The sequence below is a fragment of the Dendrobates tinctorius genome, unplaced genomic scaffold (assembly GCF_039654945.1).
Source record: "Dendrobates tinctorius isolate UK_male_01 unplaced genomic scaffold, ASM3965494v1 ptg000062l, whole genome shotgun sequence".
Classification (NCBI taxonomy): domain Eukaryota; kingdom Metazoa; phylum Chordata; class Amphibia; order Anura; family Dendrobatidae; genus Dendrobates; species Dendrobates tinctorius.
Window position 1 is genome coordinate 35,294,346 of NW_027361730.1, and position 24,861 is coordinate 35,319,206.

The 24,861-nt window shown below is 44.8% G+C and overlaps 1 protein-coding gene across 6 annotated transcripts in view; it reads right to left on the reverse strand.

Annotated features, from left to right (window-relative positions):
* Positions 1-24,861, reverse strand: part of CSNK1G1 (casein kinase 1 gamma 1) — a 79,585-nt gene that overhangs the window by 20,769 nt on the left and 33,955 nt on the right. For all 6 annotated transcript variants that reach the window (XM_073579518.1, XM_073579519.1, XM_073579521.1 and 3 more), the window contains exons 3-6: positions 24,007-24,047; positions 10,697-10,766; positions 7,953-8,104; positions 3,378-3,612 (exon numbers count right to left, since the gene is read on the reverse strand). In XM_073579518.1, the coding sequence (XP_073435619.1) occupies positions 3,378-3,612; positions 7,953-8,104; positions 10,697-10,766; positions 24,007-24,047 (498 nt within the window). The remainder of the gene's footprint in view (positions 1-3,377; positions 3,613-7,952; positions 8,105-10,696; positions 10,767-24,006; positions 24,048-24,861) is intronic.

Sequence of the window (24,861 nt, forward strand, 5' to 3'; positions counted from 1 at the left end):
GTGCACGGTTAACCAGTGCCCCAAAAGCGATACAGAGCAGAGAGGTCTTCTGGGATGAGGCTGTTCTGAGCCATTTACTTCTGTATCAACAGGAGACCGTCAATGATAACGCTGTGCCCCACAAACCTGCACGATTGGGAGGAGTCGCCCTATTGCCCCTGCAGGAATGTAGAGAAGGGACTTCTTCAAGACCATACTCTTCACGATGCAGATGTGAATGACGCCAAACACCCATCAAATCCCAAAGACCCCTCTCCTGTGTCCCTTCTGGGTAACGGATGACGACATGCTTAGTCTGTTTAAAGCACAGCCACTTAGGAGGGCTCACAGAAGACATCATCATACTCAAAAACTAAGGGGGAAATGCACACAGTATAGGAAATTGTTGCTCCCATTGGTTTACACTAGTTATATTGCAGAAAGTTGACTATGGCCATTGAAATTTCTCTGAGAACAGAATGCATTTTGGTTTGTCATCCCCCACTGATGAAAAGTTGACAGAAGCAGGGTAAGAGGGTACAGCTAGAATTTGATATCTTTTATCACTGCGAGTGCAACAGCTTTGTAACGCATCCACAATCTGCTTTCATACAAGACTTGGCACTTCCGGAGAGGTAGGTGTATGCGGACGTACATGCTCCTATGTAATGACTAACCATTTAACAGTATTTTTTGCCTCAAACCTGGAGAAAAAAAAAATAATCTTTCAATCGCTTCATTAACAATCTGACAAAATTCCTATAAAAGGGCTACATTCAACCATCCGGATATATTTTTACATCTGTGCAACAGCGATCTTTGTGTCAGCCATTTTGCCTTAGCTTACTTCATTTTTTAAAAACTGAAGCAGGGAAAAGTTGTAAACTTTTATTTATCCATTGCCACTTAGGGTATGTGCACACAATGACTTTTTCAGGCAGTTATGCTTCCAGAAAAGCTCTAAACAAATGCGAAAATGCTGAGGCCACTCACCGTTTTATATACACACACATACAAAAAAAAAAAAAAAACGTCTTCTGCGTGAAAATCATGATGGGTTCTTCCAAGTGTAAAGTTGTGGTGTGCACAAAGCCTAAATAGTGAATCAGTTATAAAAAAAAAAAAAAAAAAAAAAACAACAACAAAACTCTGAAATACAAAGTATGTCTTCCGTGACTCACCCGTTTTATATTGATCTTCTTTATTGGCAGAGTCTGATCCACAAAAATGGAGAATAGGACAGGCTCCGAATCTCATGGATCTGGTATACAAATCCATTTTTAAAACGGATGAGTGAATGCGTCAATGACATACTATGGGTCCCTGTGCTGTTGGGTTTAAAACATAAACCATGTCCAGCACAGGGATGTCTGAACGCAGCCGTATAGACACGCTGCGAATCTGAAAATCCACAGCTTGTTCTCAGTGGAATAATCTACTGCAAGTACAATACTCTATTCAGTAGCAGCAGTCTATAAACTAAGGCTAGTTTCACACTAGCGTTTAGCAAAGCTCCGGAGGGCTGCGTAGTTCCTCCATGAAGCTACACCCATTGCCGCTCCTCCTCCGTTCAGCTCCGCCTCCGGCATGCGGCCTGCATACCTTTTCTTTACGGAGGCCGCAACAAAATCCAACACGTTGCGTTCAGCGCAGGTCGCTACACTGTCAAAACGACGCATGCGGAGGCATCCGCATACATCGTCATGGCCTGCGTACCCAATGCAAAAGATAGGGTACGCAGGCCGCATGCATACGTAGGCGGAGCTGAACGGAGGAGGCGTGACAGTGGGCGGAGCTTCACAGAGGATTAAGGGTGTTAGTTCACCAGAAACACGTCAATATTGCATTTCTACTTAATTGTTCACGCTGATGTTTTAATCCTCCACTGAAAACCTTTTATAGTGAATAAAAAGTTTTTCACTATATCGCTGAGCTGAATTTCCATGATTTGATTGTTCCACGTTCTGACTCAACGGTTCCGTGCTCCGCAAACCAAGATGTCCACTACGGTGAGCTGAACTTTTTGTTTCCACAAAGCCCATTAATACCTTTAGCAAAAAGACAGCTGTACTTGTACTATCACTGTATACACTGAGCTCAGGTGTTAAGCCCACTCCATGCAGCATGGATATCGGCTGTGTTATAAGCCAGCACCCCACAGTACGGCCCCCGTCACACATAGCGGCGCACCAGCGATCCCGACAACGATATGACCTTGTCAGGATCGCTGGTGTGTCGCTACATGATCGCTGGTGAACTGCCAAACAGGACAGCGACGACGCGGGTAACAAGCGCGCCCGTCGCTTAGTTACCCGCTGTGTACCTCAGTTACCAGCGCGCTGGTGCAGGGAGCTGGTAACCAAGGTAAACAGCGGGTTTCTAAGTGCCGCACGGCGCTTAGAAACCCGCTGTTTACCTTGGTTACCAGCTCCCTGCACCAGCACGCTGGTAACTAAGGTACACAGCGGGTAACTAAGTGACGCTCGCCCTTAGTTACCCGCGGTTTACACTGGAAACCAGCGTCCAGCTCGCTGATGGCTGGTCTCCCGCCTGCCACACGCAGCAATGCGTGCCGGCCAGCGGGAGACCAACGATCAAAAAAATGTCCAGGCCATTCGAGCACGATCAGCGATACCCGGCGGGGGGGGCTGGTCGCTGATACCTGTCATACACAGCGATATCGCTGGTGAGATTGCTGTTGCGTCACAAAACTTGTGACTCAGCAGCGATCTCGCTGTGAGTGATGGGGGCTTACCTCATGCAATTGTAGCGAACTCTGAACGCAACTGTTTAACCCTTCAAATTAAGCTGTCAAGCATGACCAAAGCATTTAACAGGGATATCTGGGACTTTATAAAAAAAAAAAAAAAATTCCTGCCAGTGATTCGGTGGCCTCTGCTGACATCACATCGACAGAGCATCAGCTTCATTTCCGCCCTGCTCCGTCGACGGGGAATGAACGCCGAGATCGCTTTGATTGATGGCTTGATCCCCGCTGGGGAGCGTGCTGTCAATCAGCATGACGTCGTAGTCCCACCCTGTCAAGAGACCACAGCGGGAAAACAAGCAGTAGTTTACCGATGACCCATTACCTTTAAAACCAATCCGAGACATACTGCTTGCCAGAGATGTGCAGCTTTAAACCTATATAGTGGCAAGGCTTTATGCTATTAAATCCCAGGCATGAATCAGAAGTGTAGTTCAAACCTGCATTGGCACTTGAAGTTTTGCTTGCACATTAGCAGTGTATAGTTATACAGGGAAGCTGTGCAGAAACCTCTGCTACTAAAAAAAACTCCAGCAGAAAACATGGATTTCGGCCAATCTCATTCACATGAATGAGACATTTGCAAAGATCTGTGCACCAAAAACAATAATAAGAAGACAAGCATGCCCACCTTTTCCCAAGTGGGTATTTATGGACATGTATCTGGCTGTTCCAGTTAAACTCTTGTGTTCCCGATAAGGTATGTGCTTTTTGGTTTCTGGGTCTATATATTCCTTGGCCAGGCCAAAGTCAATGATGTGGATGACATGTTCTTTCTTATTTCCTTGGCGACCAATTAAGAAGTTCTCAGGCTTAACATCTCTGTAAATGAGGTTCTTCGAATGAACATATTCCATTCTTGAGATCTTAAAAATAAAGATAATGCAATTAAAATATATAGAGCCAAAAAAATAAAATAAAGCCGAAATGTAAGAAACCTAAATTGTACCCTGAAAAAAAAAACAAAAACAAAAAACCACACACACCTAAACTTTCTCCTTAAAGAGAATCGGTCATTTCTTTGTAGTATATTAATAACATCCTGAAATAGTGCAGCCAAAGCACTTCCAGGTTATGTCATTTTTATTTCTCTACGTTGCGCTGGTGTGTTGCTGTAAGCCCTGGACAAATTTATTGTCTTGTGCCAGCAAGTCAAGCATATGTAAATGGTAAATGAAAATTCACCCCTTCCCCCACCCATCCCTCTGCACCGCTGTTACGGAGTCAAACTGCCTTATGCCGAATATTTACACCACAATCCTCGGACTAGCCGTCTGCACTTCTGACAGCTGCATTGAAACACATGCAGCCACACTCAGGTCAGGAGAGCAGACGGCCAGTCCGAGGATTGCAATGCGATCCTCAGGGGAGCAGCTCAGCAGTCTGACTGAATCAGTGACACAGAGAGGGCTGGGCGGGATTATGGGCGGGTGAAGGGGTGAATATTCGCTTACCACTTACACTATGCTTGACTTGCTAGCGCGAGACAATAAATTTACCGGGACTTACAGCAACACAAGGGGGAAACGTACAGAAACAAAAATAACTTGAAATTACTGCACATACCCTATTTCATACCATTAGCATACTACATAAAAATGACCTCACAGATTCCCTTTAACTAATCAGAATGAAAGAAACGCAACTGAGCCAACAAGGCCTGGAAACGGTACAACACTGGCTGAAGAAAAGTTAACCATGTTACTCGTGGTTAGGGTCGTGTGATATTCCGAAATCTTCCCTTTAAAGGGAATCTGTCACCTATTTTTTCATATATAAGGCTAGTTTCACACTAGCGTTCTCTGGCGCAGCGACGGGACGCCGCTAAGCCACACCCCCTCTGGTCAGTTCCTCCTCTGATCGCATGACACTGCATGCGATCACCGTCCCTATATTTAGCGTTGGGTACGCTGACCGTGCGCTGGTATGATTTTGCTGGCGCTGCGCCCAGCGAACAAAAATGCAACAGCGCGCTTTTGTGCGCAGCGCCAGCAAAATCATACCAGCGCACGGTCAGCGTACCCAACGCTAAATATAGGGTATGGTGATCGCATGCAGTGTCATGCGATCAGAGGAGGAACTGAATGGAGGGGGCAGGGCTTAGCGACAGCCCTGCACCCGAGAACGCTAGTGTGAAACTAGCCTAAGACGCAGCCACAGCCATCAGGGGCTTATCTACAGCATTCTGTAATGCTGTAGATTAGCCCCCGATATAACCTGAAAGAGAAGAAAAACGAATTATGCTATACTCACCCAGGGGCGGTCCGGCTCCGATGGGTGTCGCGGTCCGGTGCCTCCCATTTTCTAGCAATGACATCCTCTTCTTTGTTTCCCGTCGCGGCTCCAGCGCAGGCGCACTACTCTGCCCTGTTGAGGTCAGAGCAGAGTACTGCAGTGTGCAGGCGCCGGAAAAGGTCAGAGAGGTTCAACAGGGCAAAGCAGTGCGCCTGCGCCGAAACGGGAATTAAAGAGGAGTACGTCATCGCTAGAAGATGGGAGGTGCTGGACCGGACCGAGACATCCATCGGACCCGGACTGCCCCTGGGTGAGTATAATAGAACTTGCTTTTCGTCTCTTTCATTACAGAATGCTGTAGATAAGCCCCTGATGGCAGTGACTGCATCTTATATACGAAAAAAAGTGTCAGATTCCCTTTAACACTTCGCTACTGGTCATATAACTATAATGGATACGACAATAAAGAACCAAAGCGTGGAAATGGAGTTACACAATACAAAAAAAAAAAAATCAGACAGTTTAGATCTCATTTACATTTGCTGTAAAACAACATCCAGTTTAACCCTTCGCAAGGGAATTTTTCGGGTTTTATTTTGCAATTTCGCTTTCTTCCTCCGGGCATAACTTATTTTAGAGTCAGCAGACGCTGAAAGATTGCTTTTCTGGGACAAGCTGAGGTTTTAAATATCATACACTGTGCTTTGCCATACAATACGGGTCGGACTGGGACTAAAACTCAACCCTGACATTTGAAAGCCATAGCCCCTTGCTGTTAACACCCCATTCGCCAGACTGGGGTCTCTATTACTATTATATTACCTGGAGGAAATCAAAATTTACTACAAGACAATTATTTTTAATAATACTGTTATACAAGAGTTAATTATAATATCACATTAATCATATTGTAACACAACAGACAAATACCACCAGACCATAACCAAATATTACCAGTGTACACAGTAGATATAATATCACCATACAAATCATTAAAGGGGATGGCCAACAGTTTACAAGTCTGTTGTATGATGGTCCCCTCACAGCCCCCCATGTGGTATGATGTCCCCTCACAGCCCCCCCATGTGGTATGATGGTCCCCTCACAGCCCCCCATGTGGTATGATGGTCCCCTCACAACCCCCCATGTGGTATGATGGTCCCCTCACAGCCCCCCATGTGGTATGATGGTCCCCTCACAGCCCCCCATGTGGTATGATGGTCCCCTCACAGCCCCCCATGTGGTATGATGGTCCCCTCACAGCCCCCCATGCGGTATGATAGCCCCCTCAGCTCCCCAATGTGGTATGATGGTCCCCTCACAGCCCCCATGCTGTATTATAGTCCCCTCACAGCTGTCCATGTGGTATGATGATCCCTTCACAGCCCCCCATGTGGTATGATGATCCCTTCACAGCCCCCCATGTGGTATGATGGTCCCCTCACAGTCCCCCAAGCTGTGTGATGGTCCAAGACTGCACCTCGCAAAAAAAAACAAACTCATACTCAACATATTATATAGGCTCTCCGTCCCCGCAGCCAGTCTCCTCTTCTATTCTGTCTTGTAATGAACGCAGGTGGCACCATGCAGTGATGTCATCATGCAGCCCAATATCCCCGGCGTGGAGCCAACCTCCAGCAGGCCGGATGTAGCATGTATCCTACTGGATTAATTGACCGAGCAGAGAGCTAGTCGCTTTGGCTCCACCACATATATTAATTGTACCAGCGTCCTGAAGACACCAATAACGTTAACAACAGTGTGAATCAGTGTGATTATGGAACTCCAAGTGATAAAATGGAGAATTTAGTAACAAAAATAAATAAATTTTCCTTTGTTTTATGTCGCCATTTTCTGAAACCATGCTTTTTTTATATTGATTATGGAGACAAGTAAGGGCTTGTTTTTAGCAGGGCTGTGGAGTCGGAGTCGTGGAGTCGGAGTCGGAGCTCATTTTGGTGGAGTCGGAGTTGGAGTCGGTATAAAATGAACCGACTCCGACTCCTAAAATATATACGGTAATAAATTGGGTACAGTAATTCAATGCAGGATGTGCTGAATATTTTTTCATAGGAGTTTGGGAAAGTTATGAAATGTCCTATAAATGGCTGTTCTATTCCTGATCTAAGGCTACATTCACACACAGCGTTTTTCCTGTGTTTTTTGAGGATACGTTTTTCAGCTGCAAAAGCTGATCATCTTTTTAAAAAACTGCATCACCTGAAAGGTTTTTGAGCTCATAGATAATGTTTTCAATAGCAAAAGCAGATTAGAAATCTGCTCTATCTATATATCCATTTATCCATATCTGTCTATCCATATCGTATCTGTACCAAAAAGAATGAAAACCGGGTAGTACACCAATATATATTCTGTTCTATCTAAACATCTTGATTATTGGATCATAAAAATGATTAAATGTCTGAGGTTCACATTGTACTACAATAAATTTTTTGCTTAAATATAAGCAATATGTGTGGGAGTCGGAGTCGGAGTTGGTGTAAGGGAAATTGAGGAGTCGGAGTCGGAGTCGCAGGTTTGGCTTACCGACTCCACAGCCCTGGTTTTTAGCACGATGAGCTGACATTTTTGTTAATACCAATTTTGGTTGCACATGCTTTAATTTTTTTCGGGGAGATGAGGTGACCCAACCTTCACCCACCTCAAAAAGCAATTAAAGCACAACTCTGGCAATTTTTTTCCTTAACAGTGTTTACCGTAAGGTTAAATTAATTTTGTCTGAATATACCGAACTCTTACAGACACTGCAATCCCAAATAGGTTTAGTTTTTGCTTTGCTATAAACATTTTTTTTTTAGAGACATATATGCACATTTTTAGTCCCCTTAAAAGGACTTTGACATGCGATCTTTTTGATCTAGCGATATAATACAATATAATTAAGGCTGTGTTGGGCATTGACAAAATGGCAATTAAAAATACAAGAACAAAAAGCAAACCGTCTGCTCACCAGCTGAATTGCTATCATAAGCACAGTCTTCAAGGTAAAAGTCCTGTCACACAGGTCAAACAAGTCTTCTAAGCTTGGACCTAGAAGCTCCAGTACCATGGCATTGTATTTTCCACATGGGCCAAAGTAAAAAACCTGGGGAAGTCCATCAGCTGGAAAACAAATATGTAAATGAGAGGCAGGAAAGTGCAATTACCATCAAGATATCATTTGTTAGATTCAAACAGATATTTGTTGTAACTTATGAGAAAACCGCTTTAACGCATAACTTCACTTTCAAAAGAAAAATCTATTACATTGCAGTTTGTCTTTTTAAATTACTCTATTAGAGTTTCTTGTGTCAACCGGCAGCGCGGACCACCCGAAGGACTGTGCTGTGGGCTGCACTATACTAAGCAGCGTTCTGCCTGTCCCTCCTAGCTGCCGTTTTCAGCATGGGAGTGAGCGCTGTAAAATCCTATGGAGTTCGCTCCCGCACTGAAGAATGTCTCCTAGAAGCAGAATGACGCTGCCTTATTTGTTGTAGCCCACAGTGCAGACTTCGGGTGGTCCATGCTGTGGGTTTACAGCAAAAACCTCTAATAGAGTGAATTAGAAAGCCAATCATACTGGCATAAGGTTGTGGTATATCTTCGTTATCAAGCAAAAAGAACAAGTATAACTTCACAAGTGCAGGTCAAAAACAGGAGCAGATCTACTTTTGGCTATATATTCAACCCGCAAACCATATTTTAGACCTTATGAGGATGGTGTCGTTACACTGAAAATTGTCACCAGGAAGGAAAACTTTTCATAATGATTAAACAGTCCTTCTAATACGAAGATGAGCATTTTATGAGCCAGCAAGTACACCAGCCTCACCAGGTCTGAGAGATCCACGTAATAATATATACAGTTTAGGGTACAAAATCTGGTTACAAATAGGGACTTAATGTTTTAGTTTCTGGTTAGTTAGCGGAGTTGCAGGCTGAACGCAAATACATGAATATCAAAAACGCCTGGTTATGATACGAATATGCAATAGTGAATATTCATGGAGAAACATTATGCAGCAAAATAACATAGTACGATGCAGTGAACAGATCCAATTTACTAAAAAGGTACAGTAATTACAGAATACCTAATCAACAGCAAGTAAACTAGCACAAAAGCAAGAATTAGGACCACCGATTTACATGCACTATGCTAGTATATACACGGACAAAAATACAGAGCCACCATACAGAGAGATACCACCATAAGGTCACCATTTCCCAAAATTGTTCCTGAACAGCTGAGAAAACACAAGGAGTAAATGACTATTGTGTTCTGATCCATTATTAAAAATTAATTTCATTCTTAGGAGCCATTTTATAGAATAAGATACTAGCTTTATTTAGCTCAAATGACATTTTGGTAGTGTAATATGGTATTACTTCATCACCCTCTCAATGTTTGTAATAGTCAGCAACGGTCTTTAAAAAGGAATCTGGCAGGATTTAAGCCCCAGAACGCCACCAGCCTGTACTCCCAGACGAACGACAGGTTCACAGAGATTTTCTTTCTTAATTTCACAGGGTTTAGCTGCTCTCTGGAATAATTAAGTGTCCTAGCCCCCCTTATGGCTTAATGGAAGTCCCAAAGTGCTAGTGTGTAAAGCCACTACAGTGGCACAGAGGGCATGTCCAGTGTGTAAAGCCACCACAGTGGCACAGAGGGCATGTCCACAACAGCATATTTAGTTGTGATATCCACCTGCGGTGGCTTTTATGACAGTCTTTTGAATAAAGCGATAAAATATCTTTTCCTCCCTTATTATGAATGTATCCAAAGAAGATAATCATTATGAACCAGTCACTGTCCTGGATAACGGGAAGATGTCAGTTTGGGCATCCTGCTGATAGGTTCTCATTAAGTTGATCAACATCGAACTCCCGAATAGTCCTTCACATTGGAGGATTATGTATTGTATGATAAGGGGACAACCTCAGATGCAGAGATCACCACAGGATACGTGGAGTAATGGCTGCTCCCAAATATTACTCTATAGACCCCCATAAACCTTATACAGCCATTGACCGAATGATGGTTCGGCCAGCAGCTAACGTGCCTTTCCCATACAAATGAAGCGATCGCAGTGCTAAGCATTCCTGTACTCTCTATGAGAGAGCCACTAGCGGATATCTCGGGCGTCCGCTTACCTATCCCTTATGGATCTAACATTTAAGATTTCGTACTGCCGATCCTTTTATTCTCTTTTTTCCCCTTACATCATCTGTAGGAAGAGTCAGGGCCCCTATAAATATTAGACTGTTGGCCGAACTCGGCGATAACCGACAGGTTTGGCTGAGGTTAGTCTTTTGTGTATGGGGCCTTAAAGGGGTTGTCCCACAAAGTACATTTTAATCAATAGACCTTGGAATGATAATTTCCACAATTAGATGTGTTTAAATAAAACGTTCCATGGTACGATCAGACACAGCCGTTACACAGTACACAGCAGGGGCACATGTATAAGATTAAAAAAATGTCCCTGTGCGGAGATAATCTTATACATGTGCCCCTGCTGTGTACTGTGTAATGGTTGTGTCTGATCGTACCAGGGAACGTTTTATTTAAACACATCCAATTGTGGAAATTATTATTCCAGGATCTATTGATCAAAAGGTACTTTGTGAGTGGGAAAACCCCTTTAAGGTTTTTTTTTTTTTTTTATATAACTATGCTAATAACTACTAGGAACCCTAGATTGGCATACATATTACCTGTACTCCCAAGTTGCTTGTAAAACCGATATTCCAGATGAAGCTGAGGAGCACGGGACTTAATTGGTTCCTAGTAAGAAGAAACGAAAAATAGAGCTTTAAAATTTTATTTTGGGATGCTGAAAATCAGTGTGTGTACACAACCTCTTCCCAACTGAATGGATTAGAAATGTACCTGGCCCAAATCGGATACAGCTAATATATAGGTCATAGTGTGCATATGAGAGGACGACATGCAGACACAAGACCGGCACCCAAAGAAGATTCACAACAGGCTGCACCCACAAGCCAAGCCACAAGACACTGCAGAGAGGGACAGGGTCTTTTCTACTTAAAATCATGTACCGTGGCATGTAAAAGTTTAGGCACCCCTGGTTAACCCCTTAACCCCCAAGGGTGGTTTGCACGTTCATGATCGGGCCAATTTTTACAATTGTGACCACTGTCCCTTTGAGGTAATAACTCTGGAACGCTTCCATGGATCCCGGTGATTCTGACATTGTTTTCTCATGACATATTGTACTTCATGTTAGTGGTAAGATTTTATTCATATAACGTGCGTTTGTGAAAAAAACGGAAATTTGGTGAAAATTTTGCAATTTTCCAACTTTGAATTTTTATGCCCTTAAATCACAGTGATACGGCACACAAAAAATTAATATGTTACATTGCCCACATGTTTACTTTACAGCAGCACAATTTTGGAACCAAAAATTTATTTTTTTTGTTAGGAAGTTATAAAGGGTTAAAAGTTGACCAGCGATTTCTCATTTTTGCAACACCATTTTATTTTTACGGACTACATCACATTTGAAGCCACTTTGAGGGGTCTCTATGAGAGAAAATACCCAAAAGTGACACCATTTTAAAAACTGCACCCCTTAAGGTGCTCAAAACCACATTCAAGAAGTTTATTAACCCTTCAGGTGCTTCACACGAATTTTTTGAATATTTAAAAAAAAAAAAAAAAATCAACATTTAACTTTTTCACAAAAAAAATACTTCAGGTTAAATTGTTTTTATTTTACCAAGGGTAAAAGGAGAAATTGGACTGGAAAAGCTATTGTGCAATTTGTCCTGAGTACGCTAATACCTGATATGTGGGGGGAACCACTGTTTCGGCGCATGACAGAGCTCAGAAGGGAAGGAGCACCGTTTGACTTCTTCAATGCAAAATTGGCTGGAATTCAGATCGGACGCCATGTCACGTTTGGAGAACCCCTGATGTACCTAAACAGTGGAAACCCCCCACAAGTGATCCCATTTTGGAAACTAGACCCCCCCAAGGAACTTATCTAGATATGTGGTGAGAACTTTGAACCCACAAGGGAATCACAGAAGTTTATAACATACAACGGTATAATTAAAAAATCATTTTTTCCACAAAAATGATCTTTTCACCCCCGATTTTTATTTTCCCAAGGGTAACAGGACCCTAAAGGTTATTGTGCAATTTGTCCCGAGTACGCTGATGCCACATATGTGGGTGTAAACGACTATTTGGGCGCATGGCAGAGCTTGGAAGGGAAGCAGCGCCATTTGACTTTTTTGGCTGGAATTGAGATCGGACACCATGTCGCGTTTGGAAAACCCCTGATGTACCAAAACAGTGGAAACCCCCCACAAATGACACCATTTTGGAAACTAGACCCCCCAAGGAACTTATCTAGATGTGTGTTGAGCACTTTGAACCCCCCCAGTGCTTCACAGAAGTTTATAACGCCCGGGCGTGAAAATAAAAAAAATCGTATTTTTTTCCACAAACATGATCATTTAGTCCCCAATTTTTTTATTTTCCCAAGGGTATCAGGAGAAAATGGACCCCAAAAGCTGTTGTCCAATTTGTCCTGAGTACACTGATACCCCATATGTGGGAGAAAACTACTGTATGGGCACACATCGGGGGAAGTAGTGACGTTTTGGAATGCAGACTTTGATGGAATGGTCTGCGGGTGTCATGTTGCCTTTGGAGAGCCCCTGATGTACCTAAACAGTGGAAACCCCCCACAAATGACTCCATTTTGGAAACTAGACCCCCTAAGGAACTTATCTAGATGTGTGGTGAGCACTTTGAACCCCCAAGTGCTTTACAGAAGTTTAAAACGCCCAGGCGTGAAAATAAAAAAAATCATAATTTTTTCCACAAAAATGATATTTTTGCCCCCAATTTTTTATTTTCCTAAGGGCACCAGGAGAAATTGGACCCCAAAAGTTGTTTTGCAATTTGTCCTAAGTAGGCTGATATCCTATATGTGGGGGTAAAACACTGTTTGGGAGCATGGCAGAGCTTGGAAGGGAAGGAGCACCATCTGACTTTTTCAACTCAGAATTGGCTGGAATTGAGATCAGACGCCATGTTGCGTTTGGAGAGCACCTGATGTGCCCAAACAGTGGAAACCCCCCAATTATAACTCCAACCCTAACCCCAACACACCCCTGTCCCTAACGGGAAAATGGAAATAAAAACATTTTTTTAATTTTATTATTTTTCCCTAACTAAGGGGGTGATAACGGGGGGTTTGATTTACTATTTATGGCGGTTTTTATGTTCGGCAGCTGTCGCACGCTAAAAGACACATTTTATTGTAAAAATAGTTTTTGCATCACCACATATTGAGAGCTATAATTTTTTCATATTTTGACCCACTGAGTCATGTGAGGTCTTATTTTTTTGCGGGACGAGTTGACGCTTTTATTGGTATCCTGTTTGGGCACGTGACATTTTTTGATCGCTTTTTATTCCGATTTTTGGGATGCAGAATGAACAAAAACCAGTGTTTCATGAATTTCTTTTGGGTGGTGCGTTTACACCGTTCCACGTGCGGTAAAATTGATAAAGCGGTTTTATTCTTCGGGTCAGTACGGTTACAGCGATACTTCATTTATGTCATTTTTTTATGTTTTGGCGCTTTTATGCAATAAAATCAATTTTATATAAAAAATACCACCATGGTTACTTACCGGTAGCCGGTTTTTCCAGAACCCATGACAGCACCACCTGAGAGAGGGATCCGCCCCGCCAGGACAGGAACCTACTGAGACATAAGGGGCGGCACCTCTCCCCCGCTTCAGTTGGGTTACAGAGCATTGAGAGGACTTCCCGGTTAGTTACATGTTTAATCCAACACCACAACACTCAAAACACCCTACTAATTGTGCACACCCATACAGTGAAAAAGGGGGGGAATGTACGGGTGCTGTCATGGGTTCCGGAAAAACCGGCTACCGGTAAGTAACCATGGTGGTTTTCCCTTCACCCATGACAGCACCACCTGAGAGATTTTTGGAGACTTCGAAACACCTTAGGGAGGGACCACCGCTTGCAGCACCCTACTACCAAAGGTTAAGTCAGCAGAGGAGGATAGATTTAATCTATAGTGCTTAAAGAAGGTTGAAGGTGAGGCCCAGGTAGCGGCCTTACAAATCTGTTCGATTGATACCTCTGCCTTTTCAGCCCAGGAGGTCGCCACGGCTCTGGTGGAATGAGCCTTGATGCCGTCAGGAATCGGGATACCACTAGCTGAATAGGCTACACTAATGGCTTCCCTAATCCATCTAGCAATAGTCCCTTTTGAAACCCCATAGCCTTTCCTGGCACCCTGAAAAGCTACGAATAGGGACTGTGACCTCCTCCACTGGCTAGTGGCAGATATATATTCTACGAGAGCCCTTTTAACATCCAGACTATGGAATTTTTCCTCCCCCAGATTTTTTGGATTTTCGCAAAAGGATGGAAGGACAATTTCCTGACCCCGATGGAAATCTGATACTACCTTGGGCAGATAACTGGGGTCTGTTCTTAAAACTACCCTATCCTGAAAGACTTGCGTATAAGGAGGATTTACTGAGAGAGCCTGTAAGTCGCTTATCCTGCGGGCTGATGTGAGGGCTACTAACAGGATTGTTTTTAGGGTCAAGAACTTTAGGGGTAGCTGATGTAATGGCTCATACGGATCTTTTGTAAGGGCTTCTAACACCAGGTTTAAATCCCAGGGGGCTATTCTGGGTATTGGAATAGGCTTAGCTCTATGGCAGGATTTAATAAATCTGGCTATCCACCTATCTGATGCCAGTTTGCAATTGTAGAGCGCCCCTAGTGCCGACACCTGAACCTTAAGTGTGTTTACTGCTAACCCCATCTGCAACCCAGACTGTAAGAACTCTAGGATGGCCCTAATCGGGGGTTCTTTTCCTAACGGCTTACCCAAGAACTGTAGGAACTTATCCCATGTTCTGCCGTAGATGTTAGTAGTCACCGGTTTCCTGCTTTTTAGCAGAGTGGCCACCAGCCCAGGGGAGAACCCCCTATCCATTAAAAGCGACCTTTCAAATTCCACGCCGTCAGATGGAATCCTTTGACCTGAGCGTGCAATATTGGACCCTGAGCTAGTAGGTCCGGGATTTCTGGCAGAACCCATGGATCGGAGAGGGACATCTTCCGTAGCAGAGCGAACCAGGGCCTTTTTGGCCAGAATGGAGCTATTAGAATCACCCTGGCTTGATCGTTTCTGATTTTTCTTACCACAGTTGGGATCAGAGCTACTGGGGGGAACGCGTAAGCCAGTCTGAAGTTCCACTGGATGTGCAACGAGTCCACTGCCCATGGATTTTCCCTCGGGTTTAGAGAGCAGAACCTTTCTGTTTGCCTGTTGTGCTTGTTTGCAAAAAGGTCTATCACCGGTTCCCCCCAAAGCTGAATTATCTTTTGAAAAATGGACCGGTTTAGCGCCCATTCTCCTTGCCTCAGGGTATTGCGACTCAGGAAATCTGCCTCTATGTTTTCTGCCCCTTTTATGTGTAGGGCTGTCACGGAGTGTAGGTGTTCCTCTGCACTGCTCAGAATGTCTGTTGCTGCTTCCATTAAGGAGTGTGATTTTGTCCCACCTTGGTGGTTGATGTATGCCACTGCTACCTTCTTGTCTGACATGATGCGTACATCTCGACCCTGGAGTAGCGGAATGAAATGGCTTAGGGCCTTGCCCACTGCCCACAGTTCTCTCAGGTTGGAGGATGCCTTCCTTTCTTGAGGTGTCCAGGAACCCTGACCTATGAGGCCCCTTAGGTGTACCCCCACCCCGAGGAGCTTGCATCTGTTAAAATTATATCTGTCGCCTGTCTGTCCCATGGTATTCCTAAGGTCAGATTTGTCCCGTTCAACCACCAGTTGAGAGAGTCTCTGTTTTTTGAGGAAAGCTCCAGCTTCCCTTCCAAACGCCCTCTTAGCGATCTTGTGCTCTTAGTATCTCCCCCTGGAGTTGCCGGGTGTGAAACTGAGCCCACCTGACCGCCGGAATACAGGAAGGATGTTAGGGTACCTAGTAGGGACATTGCTTTTCTTAATGTCATACATGGTTGGTTTCGGCCCGCCAAGGCCAGATTTTGTACCTTCTCTATCTTGGACTCTGGGAGCAGACACTCTTGCCTTTCTGAGTCCAGTATAAATCCTAGGAAGGTCTGTTTCTTTAGGGGTTGTAATTTTGATTTTTTGAAATTGACTATCCACCCTAACTCTTGCAAGGTGTTGATCACCTGAGTCAACTGTGCTGTACAGTGGTCCTCTGAACTGCCCACTATAAGAAAATCGTCCAGGTATGGTATTATGACCGTATCGTGAATCCGGAGAAAGGCTGTCACTTCCGCTATGACCTTGGTGAAGACCCTCGGGGCTATGGATATGCCAAACGGAAGAGCCCTGAACCGAAAGTGCCTTAGTGTGCCCTGAACATAAAGCGCTACCCTCAGGTATTTCTGGTAATCTGGATGGATAGGGATGTGATAATACGCATCCTTTAAATCAACTACGGCCATGAAGCAATCTTGATGTAGCAGCTTCACTGCCGTAGTCACTGATTCCATCTTGAAGGTCGGGTTCCTTATCCAAAGATTAAGGCGTCTGAGATTTATGATTGTCCTGAACGACTGATCCGTTTTTTTTATTAGAAAAAGGGGTGAATAAAACCCCTTTCCTTCCTGTAAGCGTGGCACCTCGGACAGTACCCGCTTGTCTATCAGGCTCAGGATTTCTGTTTCTAAGGCCAGTTGTTCTTCGGTCATCTTCCTGATAGGTGTGATGACGACCACGGGTTTTGGCTGACGAATAAAGGGGATTTTCAGGCCTTCTTTTAGGATGCTCAGAATCCAGGTATTGGAGGAGATCTTTTCCCAGGCCTGGAAAAAGAGTGCCAATCTCCCTCCTACTGGAATACCGGCGTCATTGTGGTGACTTTTTTGAGGTGGAGGTGCCTCCACCAAACATAAACCCTGATTCTTTCTTTCTTTTATCATCCCATCTCCTGTCAGCGGGAGGACGCCCTCTATTGAATCTCCCCCTCCGAAAGGGCTGTCTCCTCTGATCCATAGGGAATCTGGGGAAGCCTTTTTTCTTATCGCCTGCTTTCTCCAGAATATCGTCCAAGTTCTTGCCGAACAGGAATCGACCATCGCAGGGGAGAGAGCACAATTTGGCCTTGGACTGAAGGTCACCCGGACAGCCCTTAAGCCATAACACGCGTCTAGCAGCATTTGATAGTGACGCTGCTCTGGCTGTCAATCGCATAGAGTCCGCCGAGGTATCTGCCAAAAAAGCCGCTGCCCCGTGCAAGAGATACATGTCTGATAAGATATTCTCTCTTGGGACCCTTGACGCCAGCTTCTCTTCTAACTGCTGCAGCCAGATCATGAGGGAGCGTGCCGTGCCGGTGCCCGCTATCGCCGGCTTTAGACCTCCTGCTGTCGCTTCCCATGCGTGCCTCAAATATGAGTCCGCTTTTTTGTCCAGCGGGTCTCTAAGAACCCCTGCATCTTCCAAGGGCAGGGCCGACCTTTTGGAAGATCTGGACACCGCTGCATCTATTTTTGGGACTTTGTCCCATACCTCCGTATCCTTGTATTCAAAGGGGTATCGTCTCTTAGAGGCGGATGGAAGGGCCCCCGATTTTTCAGGCTTTTTCCACTCCTTCTCAATAAGCGCCTGGATTTTCGCGTTTACTGGAAAGGTTCGTTTTTTCCTCTCCTGAAGCCCCCCAAACATGACGTCCTCTAGGGTTTTAGCCGCCCTTTCTTCCTGTAGGCCCATTGTGGTTCTAATGGCCTTTAGGAGGGCATCTGTATCTTCTACAGGGAAACATGGCTTACCCCCTGTGTCACTATCTGAGGAGTCTGAGGAGGATGATTTTTCCGCCTGAGATGATACTGACGCGGAATCTGAGGGGGAACTAGGGAAATCCTTCCTGCTTTTTTTCCCTTTTTTCAATAAGGACTTAATTGAGCCTTCCATTTCTGACCTGAGGGCAGATATTAGATTGGCTGCGAAACTAGGCGCTTCCTCCGCCATAGTCCGCTGAATGCACGAAGCACAGAGATCTTTTTGCCAGTCTCTTGCTAGGGGAGATTTACATATAGCACAACCCCTATTATTCTTCTTGCTTCCCGCTTTTCTGGGCCTTTCCTACAGGGTGAAGCATACAATAGAAAACCCCTATTAATATACTGTTAACATTCACGAAGATCACTCACCACCCGTAATCAAGGGTACCGGACTTGGAGGCTGCATCGGAGCACCTGACCCGCGCTCTTTGGACCTTCAGGAGTGCCCCGACCTGCGGCTGGGGCGACTGCTGCTTGAATGGCTTCCATGCTTCCTGCCAGAGGGCTGTGAGGGAGGCAGCGACGCTGAACGTTCCTGCTCGGACTCCATTTTGCACCGCCGATCTACAGCTGTCTTCCTCCTTTTAAATTGCATGCCTCCGCCTGGTGAGCGTCTTCCTCCCCTCCCCCCTGCGACCGCCGGCTCAGCGCTTCAGAAGCCAGCCGGCGTCGCACCCGGCGCCAATACACCGTCGCCTTCTGCTGACGTCAGCCGGCGCACTCAGCATTCCAAGCGCCGCTGATGTCAGCGGCCGGAAGACGCCAGCGTCTCTCCCCTACCACGGGGATCGAGATGTGGCGTGCGTGAGGGGAGGGCGGCGCGGTGGGGGCTTCCCGGAGCCACCGGGATCCCATCCACGCCCGAACGAACCCGGAGCCCCAGGGACCCCGGGGACTGCGCTTCCAGGACCCGACGGCCGGCGCTACAGGTAAGCTACCTGTTCTTCCCGCGCCGGGACGGGCCTGGGTCTTTTATCTTTTTCTTCGCCCATGACAGGCACCGCCACAGTGGGATTCCTTCCAGGACAGGAACCCAACTGAAGCGGGGGAGAGGTGCCGCCCCTTATGTCTCAGTAGGTTCCTGTCCTGGCGGGGCGGATCCCTCTCTCAGGTGGTGCTGTCATGGGTGAAGGGAAAAATTATTTTTGCATCGCTTTATTCTGTGAGCTATAACTTTATTTTTTCACTGATGATGCTGTATGGTGGCTCGTTTTTTGCGGGACAAGATGATGTTTTCAGCAGTACCATGGATATTTATATGCGTCTTTTGATCGCACGTTATTGCACTTTTTGTTCGGCGGTATGATAAACATTTTTTGCTTCGTTTTTTTATTATTTTTTAAGGGGTTCGCTAAAGGGGTTAACTAATGGGACAGTTTTATAGGGCAGGTAGTTACGGATGCGGCGATACCAAATATGTGTACTTTTTTTATTTCCAAAAAATGAATTAGGGAATATTTTTTTTAATTTAGCGATTTTTTAAAAATTATTTTTACACTTTTTTTTTTTTTTTAACTTTATTAGGTTTATTAGCAATCTGTCACAAGCATTGAAGCAGACTTCCTCTTGCCTGCGCTTTGCAGGCACTGAGGAAGTCAGCTCCCTGCAGGCCCCCGAAGGTCCTCGTCGCCATCTTGGATCCGGGGACCTGCAGGGAAGGAGCCCCCCCACAGCAGCGCTGCAGTGGGGGGCTCAGGGAAACAAAGAGGGAGCCCCCTCCCTGCCGATGCTTCCCTTTAACCCCCGGTACACCGTGATCGTGTTTGAGCGCGGTGTGCCAGGGGTTAACGTGCTGGGTGTCAGCTGTGATAATCAGCTGACACCCGGCCGCGATCAGCGGCGCTCACCACGTGGGCGCCGCTGATCGCTGTGACGTACTATCCCGTCCCTGGGAATTAAGTCCCAGGGCACATGGACGGGATAGTATGTCACATGGCAGAAAGGGGTTAAAATGACTGTTGTGAACCGTTAACCAAGTTGACGATCAAATGATTTCTAAAACGCCTAAAGTTACAGATGACACATTTCATTTATATTTTAGGCAAAAAAAAAATTATCTTTTACATAGTAACATAGTTTTGAAGGCTGAAGGAAGACCTTATGTCCATCTAGTTCAGCCTATTTTTAGTGCAGCTGTTCTGCATTGTTGATCCTGGGGAAGGCAAAAAACCCACAGAGTAGAAGCCAATTTTCTCCATAGGGAAAAAAATTCTTTCCCCTAAGCTGGGTCAACCATCTACCTATAATATTCTGTTATTCGTAACCTTCTATACTGTTACTCACAAGAAAAGCATCCATTCCTTTCTTAAATTCATTCAGTGAGTTGGCCATCACCACTTACATTTTAAAAAATTACATAAAGGAAAATGGGCAGATGCAAACGTTTGGGCACCCTGCATGGTTAGTACCTAGTAGCACCCCCTTTTGCAAGTATCACAACCTGGAAATACTTTCTATAGCCAGGCAAGAGTCTTTCACTGCTTGTTTGAGGGATTTTCCTCAATTCTACCTTGGAAAACTCTTCCAGTTCTGTGAGATTCCTGGGTCTCTTGCATGCACTGCTATTTTGAGGTCTAGCCACAGATTTATAATGATGTTCAGATCAGGGGACTGTGAGGGCCATTGTAAAACCTTTATCTGGATGTTGACTTGTGTTTAGGAACATTAGCCATTTGTAGTAGCCATCCTCTTTTCAACTTCAGCTTTTTTACAGATGGTGGTTTGTTTGCATTAAGAATTTGTTGAAATTTCATTGAATCCATCCTTCCCTCTACCAATGAAATGTTCCCTGTGTCCTTAGCTGCAACACAACCACAAACTATTATTGATTTACCCCATGCTTAATGGTTGGTAACATGTTCTTTTCCTGAAATTCTGTGCCCATTTTTTATCCACACATACCTTTGATCATTGTGGCTATTTTAACCTCATCGGTCCACAGGACTGGTTTCCAAAATGCATCAGGCTTGTTTAGATGTTCTTTTGCATACCTCTGAAGCTGAATTTTATGGTGAGGACACAGGAGAGGTTTTCTTCTGATGACTCTTCTATGAATGTCATATTTCTGCAGGTGTCTCTGAACAGTTGAACAATGTACTACAACGTCAGAGTCCGCTAAATGTTTCTGAAGGTCTTCTGCAGTCAAGCAGGGATTCTGATTTGCCTGTCTAGCAATCCTATGAGTAACGCTTGCTGAAATTTTGCTTGGTCGACCAGGCCTCATCTTAACCTCCACTGTTCCTATTAAATTTTGGACTGTGGAAAGGGCAGCTAAACACTTTTCTATCTTCTGATAGCCTTCTGATAGCAATTTTCGAGTGCGGAATTAAGCGCATTCTAGGCGAAATCAAGCATCACTTGGATTGTGATTGTTTGACGAGTGTGACCAACCTGTCAGTGTTTGACAAGTGTGACCAACTTTTTACTATTGAGGCTGCCTATGCAGCCTCAATAGTAAAAGATAGGATGTGAAAAAAAAACAAAAAAAAAAACCACATCGTGATAAACTCACCTTCCGGCGTCCCGCGCATCCTTCCCGATCCTCGCGAAGACCTTTGATGATGTAGCGGTCTCGCAAGACCACTACGTCATCACAGGTCCTTGCCGCAAGGCATTACTGGGAACAGGAGTTGGCGGGGGCATCGGTAAGGCTGTGCGGGACGCCGGAAGGTGAATATAACCCAATTTTTTATTCTTTTTTTTACAGGGATATGGTACCCAGGGCCTGAAGGACAGTCTCCTTTCCTCCAGACAGTGAGTACCATCCGCAATGAGCCGCTCACTTTGCGCATGGTGGGCATAGCCACATGCGGAAAGTAAGCGGATCTCATGCATTCCTGTGTGTGCGGAATCGCGGCGATTCCGCAAAAATAATAAGCCTGCTGCGTTTTTTTCCGCTATGCGATTCCACCACGGAAAAAAACACAGCATTAGCACAGCAGGTGCGGAATGCCTTAGGAATGCATGGGGTGCATTCTGTATGCATTTTCGCAGCGTTTTTGGGGCGAAAAACATGGCAAAAACGCATTCAATCCGCAACAAGGGTACACAGCCTAAATGGGCTGTTTGCTGTAGGTTCAATAAAATCACAGTTTTATCAGCAGATCATCAGTAGAGGACTAATGCCCTAGTGCCACCTAGTCCAACTCTGCCCCCAGCACTGATTAGCACCTTTCTTAGTGCACAGAGAAAGCTGCTGATCAGTGATGTGGGTGGAGCTACACAAGTCTCAACATTCCAAGCTCTGCAGCAGAATCAAAACTGCAGCAACCAGTAAATTAACCAACACAGTTGGAATCAGGGTCTATGCTCCTAGATAATGCTGCTCTCAAGATAGGGTAGCAAAAACCTAGTGATAGATCCTCTAATCATCTGAGCAAGATAAAACCAATATTCCTCCATTGCACTTAAAAAAACAAAACAAAACAAAAAAAAAACAAGAAAACAGACAAACCTGCATTTGAGGTTTGGTTACAACAGGGCATGCAGTGGATAAAATGTGCACAAAAGCAGCCCCTCGCTGCTGGGTAACACATGATAACTACTCTACTAGTACATGGAATTAAGGAATCAAGGTCAGGTAAACAGAGCACAAAGTTAACGACTTCCTTTCAGCTTCTTAGCAGCAAATCCGCTGGCTGGCATTATAGACATGGGTGGAGTTTCCTCTATCACTACAATTCTTCCATGCTTTCTGCTTTACTATTGTTTAGGTTGAATAATTTTTTGTCTTACGCCAATAATCCCCCCATCTTAAAAAACAGAGAAGTATTTTCTCTGGTGGACTAGGTTTTCTTAGGCAAGCCTAATTATGTGGAATAATCTTGTCCAGGTTTTCAGCCACCGACTTCTACATGGTCTCTTTGAATAATGCGTAGGACAGCCTTAAAGAGGTTGTATAGTCAAAATTGATGTCTCCGGTCACTCTGTGTGACTGCAGACTTATGAATCCCCCCAACGCACGCTCTGTGCGCTGTAGGGATTTGCCGGTTTCAGATTTGGGAACGAAGGGTATGTATGAGTTAAAGGGAATCTGTCACTCTATTTTTCGCCTATGAGCTGCCGACACCGCTCATTGTCAGAGCTAGCTTATGCTGAAGGTTGCTGCTGGTGGTTATTTGTGTAGGCGGTTAGTGGATTTAACAGTGAATGTTACTAGGTTTTGACCGTGCGATAATACCCTTTCTTCTCCTACCTTGATTTAACTCCCCAATGCATACCTCTATTATAGGTGTCTGTATATTTGTATGTTTGGCATTTTTCAGGGTACAGTCAGGGTGGATTCAGGAGCTAAAACAAGGTACGTGGCCCCAGCATCTTCACCTTCAGAAATGACCCAGGGAACAGGGTGAGCTAGGGCGCCCCTATCATTGGGGACAGGGAAAGATCCCCTGGTCACTCGACTACAGAGTCGTGACACATACCCTCTGGTCCCGTGTCTGAAACCGGCGAACTCCAACATCGCATCCGCTGGGGGATTCATACGTCTGCAGTCACACAGAGAGACTGCAGACTTATCGGTTTTGACCTGACAACCCTTTTAAGGGGTCAGGTAGCAATATCTAAAAAAGGCATGCTTTTCTGTTTCGTATAGTAAATCTTAAAGGGGGTTTGCCTGGGTAGAAATCATTGATGACCCACCGAACTATTCCAAGAAAACATTGAATCCAAAAGGTGATCAAGGCAACGTGTTACAAATGCTCAACTGTGTTCAGTTCACTCCCATGCTTGGAAGCCTTAAGACGGGCCAACAACATGTAGATACATAAAAGTCTAGCATCCAGAAAGTTGTCGACGAAAAGAAAAAAAAAGCTTTTTTTCAAAAACTATTAAAACCTGCATACAGAGCCAAATAACTCATGCGACAAATTTCAGACATTATATAACCAAAGCCAATTTCTAGGTGGATAGGCTCCGTGACAAACTTGTCCAAGCAAAAGTTGCACCAAAGCGATAGATTGATAATGGCTCACGTATGACCATCTAGTCTCTCACATCTCAGTAACCTGTGAACCCTGACATGCTGAACCAGGAAGCCAGCCATAGTTTATACATACGCTTAGCGGCAGGAAAAGGAAGGAAGCCAGGGTTTAAGTCAGGAAGCTGGAAAGACAAGCGTAAGCCTTACCACAGCGCACACATATACACGACTGCTGTATACTCACCAGTTTTATCGCCACATACTCATTGGTGTAGAGATTCTTGCCTGAAGGAGGGAGAACAGAGGAATTACAAATTTGCAGAAACTCAGTCACTCTTCCAGTCTTGCTACTTCTGCCAATTGCAATTTATAAAAGATACAATGAGGATTTTATAAAGTTCAGAAAAAGTATAAAATGATGGAATGCACAAAACCAAAAACAAACAGAAACTACTGACATGAGTTACAGAAACCGTGGTGGATTTCCCTGAAGGTCACCGGCGCTGGGAGTGTAGCCATCCTCGTCACTGGAAAATCTCATGCAGCTTTTCATGTTTTACAAGTACAGATGACATAACAGTAGAATAAACCAGTACAGGCCCGGGTCGTAAAGGACTAGACCATAGATCCATTACAGGGACACTAAACCTAAGCCAATGCATTGGTATCTTAAAGGAATCACAACATAAAATTAAGGAATAGCACAGCAGAGGAGTTATTAGATATAGTATCACTTTAAAGGGCAAAGTAAAACTATACTTTGCAAGTTCTTTTTACTAAGTTAGAGGTCACTTGATTGCTGAGGATACAACAGCAATCCTGAAATTAGGGCGTTAGAAGCCCAATAACAGGGCTCTGCCAACCCATCCTGAATGGAGTGGAGGTACCCAAGCATGGCCTCCACTCATTGTCTAGGGGACAGCTGAGTGCAGCACTTGGCTACTCCAATAGACAATTCAGAGGTCAGAGGCTTCTCTTAAACACCTCAGCTCCCTGTGGTGCAGAGCAGTGTTCTTGGAATCGCTGGAGGTCACAGCGATTAGAACCAAACAAATCAGTGAATTATCCCCTATATTTTATTATTTAAGAGGAGGAGAGG